General features: G+C 36.1%; 1 protein-coding gene across 5 annotated transcripts; it reads right to left on the bottom strand.

The window, feature by feature from the left end:
* Window positions 1–501: 501 nt before the first annotated feature.
* On the bottom strand, window positions 502–6,202 carry LOC9315018 (3beta-hydroxysteroid-dehydrogenase/decarboxylase). Of its 5 annotated transcripts, none has more exons than XM_021029719.1 (14): window positions 6,104–6,202; window positions 5,781–6,026; window positions 5,616–5,705; window positions 5,396–5,529; window positions 5,058–5,228; window positions 4,041–4,166; window positions 3,454–3,533; window positions 2,674–2,872; window positions 2,484–2,589; window positions 2,020–2,194; window positions 1,509–1,665; window positions 1,291–1,357; window positions 1,109–1,176; window positions 502–919 (listed from the first exon to the last, which is right to left on the bottom strand). In XM_021029719.1, exons 1-14 carry the CDS (start codon window positions 6,189–6,191, stop codon window positions 911–913), a joined length of 1,716 nt encoding a protein of 571 aa, XP_020885378.1. In that variant the 5' UTR covers window positions 6,192–6,202; the 3' UTR covers window positions 502–910. The 5 variants fall into 5 exon arrangements, with proteins under 5 accessions (XP_020885378.1, XP_020885375.1, XP_020885377.1 ...); XM_021029716.1 differs by having other exon boundaries at window positions 502–910; XM_021029718.1 differs by having other exon boundaries at window positions 502–886.
* Between the last annotated feature and the right edge of the window lie 546 nt (window positions 6,203–6,748).

Raw genomic sequence — 6,748 nt, 5'->3', positions numbered from 1 at the left:
TTTGGCCAATGAAAAAAATTTATAAGATATATTAATAAAGGTAAAACAGAAAATTTAATGCTTTTCTTAATTTGTGTGAAAAAAACTTAAACGACAACTAAAACGAAACGGAGGAAGTACTAGTTAATTTTTATTTTTATTTTTGCACCTCTTTAAACTCCTATTAAAAAGAGTCTGTTTTTTTTTTATATATTTTGTAAACCAATTTCTCATTTTCACAATTTTCTTTTTCCACACATTATCTCTCTACCATATGCATCATCTATCTACCATATCCTCTCGTCTAATATATATATATATATATAATTTTTTACTCGCTGCAATGTTAGCATTGCTCTAGTTGATTTGATTGACACTTTCTCTTTTTGCTTATGTGCTATAAAAGCGACATTTTAATCATTTTCCCAACGGTGGAGAATGATTTACACCGCATAGACCCAGACTGTACAAATCACGATTATTCTTCTCTCTATGGTTCTAATGATATTGGAATATAGGATGTGAAAATTAACGCAATTTACATTCATTTTGGATATTAGGATAGGAAAATTCGAGAAACAGAGACTAGAAGTAGATAAAAAAGGCTGCCACTTCATAAAGTTGGCTTATACTAATATGTCATTTGATTTAATATTTAAGTTGTTTTGTGTTCTGATGATCTATCAATTGATCCTATATTCAAAGGCACTAATTGAAGACATGAGCTTTAGTAGATGATCGTACATAGAGCCACAAGACTTTATAGGCTTTGCGAATCTTTCTTCTCCTTTTTTTTTTTTTTCTCAAATTCATTCGATTTTTTAATGCTTACTTTCATGTTAGAGGACAAATGCTGGGGACTTAATAGGCATCTCGCAAACCAAGCAAGCTAGCAACATCCATTTTCCTCCAAGCATGTTACCAAAAACCACTAGAAAATCTGTAAAAGAGAGATTCACAAATAATAATACCTGAAAAAAGCTCAAACCGGAGTGACAGGTCGTTGGAAACAAAAGAATGGTACAAATGCTAAGCAGAGAGCATAGGGTTCTTAGTCATGTTTCTTGCTTCCGAACAGTTTCTCATATACATCAGATTTCCGCTTGCATGCGAAAGATTTAAAACTCACCACTATTGAGTCGATCTCTTGCTCCTTTTTTTCGTACACGATAAAAGCAATGAAGGCAATGGGAATTCCTGTTAAACAAAAAACAGAACAACAAAACTAGTTATTGTCGAACAATTATAATTCATATAACCGTAGTGTTGGCATTTATAGTAATAACTAGATAGAGAGAGAAATTAGTGTACCAATAACAAATATGTTGTGAAGAGATATGGCTCCAGCCAAACTCAATGCTAACAAAACGAAGACCACCTATGACATTAAAAACACCAAACCAATGTTATACAACATTAACTAAGATGAGTTTCACAACCAAATTTTGTCCCCATTTCTGCTTCAGGTTGGGATTGAGATATCATAAGACTGGAACTTGCCAGCGATAACTAGTTCAAGGAAAAAATACCTTGAAAAAGAAGCTCCAATCATTCCCCTGGCAAAGAGATCTTAAAGCTTTTACAGTGGTGTTCCATGAAGAGATCACTGACAATGAGAGGTGTTCTGATGAGTCTTTCGAGAGGTGAAACTGCGATGCAGGAATCTTTTCAACTGTATAACCAAATCTGCAAAATAAGCATCTATATTCATTTGTCCATAATCTAAATAGACAGCAATTGCTTATTTTATTTGTTCCTGATTGAAGAGTACAAGACACAGTGTTTCAAAAATGCTTCGCATACATCTTTCCCTTCTACTACGACATGAACATGATGATAAATTATGTGTTTCGTGAGAAACACATAATTATGTGTTTCAAAAATGCTTCGCATACATCTATATTCATTTGTCCATAATCTAAATAGATGTTATATTGAAGATTATACCTTCTTGTTTCCATTGTCGGAGAACTAGGTAAAGGTAGTTCATATTGCACATAAATGAAAATCTATCAAAAGCTGGCATTTCAGGAATCTTACATTTTCTCTGGTAGAATGCCATGGAGGAACAAAAATACCGATGCTACCAATAGAGCCTTTGAAAGAGCAGTTACGATGGTAGAACCAGTTGCAACAAAGTTATAATAGACACTAATTAGAATGAATATGGCAATGAGAGTCTGCTTTAAATCCTTCCAGAGAAGTGTATCTGCAACTGCAAAATCATGTCATAACAAATGAATCAAGACCAGGGTAGATTTTTCTAAGTATGAAAATATGTCTAGTTTTACTAACATCCTAAGCCTCTTCACATTAATATGGTAGCTAGGAACTTAACACCATCATTCTCAGGAGAGCCGTGCAGATGTTGAAGTTGTCTCAAGATTGTAAAATAAAAAGAAAATATCCAGTGATGCATTTTAAAAATAAACACTGGGTATCTTATCATGTGAGAGACAAATCAGCTGAGAGGAGAAGCATGTAAATGAAATATATGGTCATACCCTTTCCGCCTCCAAGGATCCTAGAAGCCTTGGATGGGCCCTCTCTTTTGGATTGACTTCCAGCTGTTAGGTGAGAGAATGAGTCTATCGTCCTCCGTATACCTTCCTGCAGGATCATCAAGGCATGCAATATATAAAGAACAATAAAGGCTTCAAATACATCTCGGTTTCAAATCAAATATTGTATAACCTGAAGTGGCACCACAGGAGCATAGCCTAGCCGATCCTTTGCTTTTGTGGAATCGAAAGTTCTACTGCACGAGAGAAGCCTAACTCTTGAAGGTGTTAGTTGTGGTACTTTCATCCCATATGGTCCCAACAGTTTATATGTCAGTTCAACCAGATGCGCAATCGGCATCATGACAAACGCAGGGATCTTTATGCTTGGCCTGCAAAATATAATACATTAGAAAGAACAGTAAAAGGGATGGTTTTAGTACAATGCGTTCGTTCTTAGATAGTAAAGCCGTCAAAAAAATTTTAACCAGTTCAGAAACCTATATGCCAAAGAAAATGGTTTTCATGAAATCAGAAAAACTTGTCAGGCCCAAAAATGTAGGCAGAAATCATTGGATATACCCAATTATTTTGAAGTATGTTATTTCCTTATATAAGCATAATAATCTTTCTATATCAAAGGCTCTGGACACTGTTTTATTCACTCCAGCTGAAATGGCATTTCTTCTGTAAAATATTGCTGTTTGATAATCTCATCTATCTCAAGTCTCTTCATCAAAAGTTACTCATAAAGCAAACTTAATTAAATACTACTTCCGAAAAGAAAGTCAGGTCAAGCTCAACTCAATTACCATGTAAGAACATAAATAAAGTGAAAGTAAGACGTGTTGTTCCCCTTCCTTGTGTATGAAAAATCTTACAAGTATAATAAAGCGAAAAAATGTGTCAGCTAGTATATCTTGATGACTTGACACTAGATGCAAACCCAAACAAAAAAGGGGGAAAATAATACCTCTCGTAACCAAGTCCTTCAAGGAGCTGTGACACAAACTCCCAAAATTTAATTGGCTCCATGTTGGTAATGAAATATGCCTGTAAATCCATTAACTTTCAGGTCAGCCTACAACTAGGATTTTCCTACAACATCATAAAGAAATTACCATCTCATTTGACGCCTTAATTAAATTTGTATTCAGGAATTAAATTTGATTCAAATACGGCAATAAAAATGTATATCATCTCTGAAGAGTTTGGCGAACATCTCAAACGGATCTATCTAAGCTAAACACAACAGAAAAGAAAAATAATATCAAACGAAAAAACCAGCAAGGCCCTTTGAAGTTCACATAATATTTGAGTAGATACAGTTTATCTCTCAGTTTTCATGGCATGTCTGAAACGTTTCTAATGCTTCAGGTATGCATTAACAGCTGTGCACAGAAATGCCTTCCTTATTTTAGTCTGGTTCACCAAATGACAGCATTTCATTTCAAACATTTAGAGCTAGAAAACTATTGAGACCACAAATAAAATGATGTGAGACTGAGACCAAACTCAACCTTAGAAAACGAAGGCATGTAATAAACTGAAAACAAATACCTGTCCAGCAGCTTTTGTAGAAACATCTCCTCCTGAAGCTAGAGCACGCTCAGCACAAACATGGGCATGAGCAACATTCTCAACGTAAGTGAAATCATAGAGATTATTCCCATCACCTATAATAAACTGGACATTAAAGAAGCAGAAAACAGTCGTATCAAATATAAAATTTATGAAAGATTTTATGTCCAAGAAGATATCCAAGCAAACAATGCATCTTAACCTAAATTCATTTTAGAGAGATCCCTGATCATATAAAGCACCTCTTAACTAGCAGCACACCATTTCGTAAGAGAGATAATTCCAATGCACATGAATCACAGAAACCTAAAAAAATAATGCCAGATAAAGACCAAATAAATCCTACTATGCAAGGTCATATTCTTAATTAGGAAGGAATATCACACCGCGCAACCAGGAACCCTCCCTTAATCATTTCTCAAGTACTCACACTATTGTTGCTTTCTCCATCATCCTTTGTATCTCGTGTTAGGCTACATTTAAGACCATTGAATCTATGCCACCTAGTTTAAGTTTGCAAGGATAATCCCACATCTTTTTGATGTCCAGACATATAGAAAGTTCAGTCCTCTAGATTTGTAGCTTAATGCTTCAAATTAACAAACTCTGGGGAGTCAAGACCACAAATTCTGCGTAAAACAAACATAAATTATTCTCTCTCTGCTCTACTAAGTCTAATGTAACTAAAAGATTTCACAGTTATTGCTTTTATAGTTTTATGGTATATTTTTTTCCTCTATTCCATGTGAATCAATCCGTCTTTCCTTGAAAGTCAATCATCTGACTTCTGAGAAAAACCTCATAGTATAGAGCTATCTACAAAATGTATAGCATGATCATGACTTTCAAACACGTTTAGAGAATAATATGTCAATAAAGGGGCAGCTGCCTTTGTGAGAATAACAAAAGTATCAAGAGAAGATAGAAAAGGAAAGGTAAAAGGAAGGTCAGCAGCAGATAGACGAGCAAAGCGATAGACAAAGAGAATAACCTAACCTTGGATTTTCCAGCCCTAGCAGCAGCAACAAGTGAGGGTACCAATAATCTATCACCGGGACCAAAAATACTGCTTGGACGTATGCAACAAGTGAGTAGTCCTTTTCTCCCATTCGCCTTCATGATCAATTCTTCTCCTTCAGCTTTAGTTGCTGAATATGAGTCATTGTGCTGAATAGATGAAGAATATATAAGTAACCAAGTTCCAAAACAAGCATAGAATCATCAGAGTTTCATATAATCTTATTAAAGCCATAGTTCTGTACCACAATAGAAAGACAAAATATCAAGGTCAAAGGCACCAGTTCAATAAATTAACACCAAAGTGTAAATAATACCTTAATTGGGTAAGCCATTGATTCACTACCATTTAAAATACCATGAACACCATCAAACACAACACTAGGAGAGCTAGTGTAAATAAGCCTCTTTACTCCAACATCAACACAAGCATCAATCACATTTTGTGTCCCTGTACATTAAAAACCCCAAAACAAGGCAACATAAACACAAGAACTAACAAAATTCCCAGTTTGCAAGATTGAAGTTTCTATTAACCTTGAACATTCACCGAGTACTGAAGCTGATGATTGTTGATAGAAGAATCTGGAGCTGCCATGTGAAACACCACCTCAGCTCCCTGAAAAGCTATGGATACAGGCAATTACAAAAATGCATGGATCTCAAACTCCAATGACAATCCATGATTTAAGATTCAAAAACCTTTAACGACTTGAGATTTATCTCGAAGATCAGCGGAGATATATTGAACACGACCAGATCTTAATCCTTCGTCGAGAACTCCGTTCTCTTCATGAAGATCAAGCATTATCGCCGGAGCTAAATCGGCGATGCGGACGCTGAACATTTCGTAGCGTACGAGCATTTCAACAAGATGCCTCGCCGCGAATCCTCTACCACCGGTAACAACGCACCATCGCTCATTCTCCGTAGCTTCCGGCGTCATGTCTTCACCGGAAAAGCAATAAGTCGTTAGTGAACTTTTGAATCGACTAGAAAAAATGGCGAAATCAAAGAAGCATTACCTTTGAGAGAGAGCTTGAAAGATGTTTTCAGGAGAAACAGTGATTTGGTGTGTGATGCGTCCCCACACCTTTCTCTTTTTTTTTTCATCCGAAATTAATTAGAGCTTTTTTTGAGTCATTCTCCAGGAATGTTGTTTACATATGAAGCGGTTCTGCACAAATTTTTCGTGCCAAATTATCCGCTTTTACATTAGCATTACGAGAAATTAAAGATAAAGAAAAGAATGAAAATCCTTCCTTGTCGCTCTGAAATTCCTTCAAGTACACTGAAAACGTCGGCCATTCGGTTGGAAAATACACTATTTTCACCAGATCAGAACAGTCCGTAAGGAATGCTACCTCTTGATTATCTGCACCGATCATACACTTCATCGCCCAGAGAAGAGCCTCGAATTCTGTATGTAATGGAGATAGACTTCTACGGAGGTTGGCAGCTCCCAAGTTTGGCGGCTCTCCGTTTGATGATGTACAGAACCATCCTGTACCAGAGAACTTATCACTTTCTTCCCATGATCCATCCACAAAACAACGACATCCAGAATAATTCGAATCAAGTGAAGCATCCCCCACTCGAGACCGAGTTACCAATTCCACAATACCATTAGTTTCATGATGAAGCTCGATTTGGGCTGACTGCCACAATTG

This window comes from Arabidopsis lyrata (genome assembly GCF_000004255.2).
Source record: "Arabidopsis lyrata subsp. lyrata unplaced genomic scaffold ARALYscaffold_4, whole genome shotgun sequence".
NCBI classification, from domain to species: domain Eukaryota; kingdom Viridiplantae; phylum Streptophyta; class Magnoliopsida; order Brassicales; family Brassicaceae; genus Arabidopsis; species Arabidopsis lyrata.
Note: the sequence above shows the minus strand (reverse complement) of the source record. Positions and strands in the feature narration are given on the sequence as shown.

What these genes read in the sequence shown, in the direction of transcription:
- LOC9315018 (XM_021029715.1), bottom strand. Translation starts at nt 6,191, where the DNA reads ATGAAAAAAAAAAGAGAAAGGTGTGGGGACGCATCACACACCAAATCA. An exon ending in GTACTCGGTGAATGTTCAAG is followed by an intron (nt 5,530 to 5,615) that starts GTTAATAGAAAC and finishes TTTAATGTACAG; the next exon opens with GGACACAAAATGTGATTGAT. An exon ending in CTCCTGTGGTGCCACTTCAG is followed by an intron (nt 2,590 to 2,673) that starts GTTATACAATAT and finishes ATGATCCTGCAG; the next exon opens with GAAGGTATACGGAGGACGAT.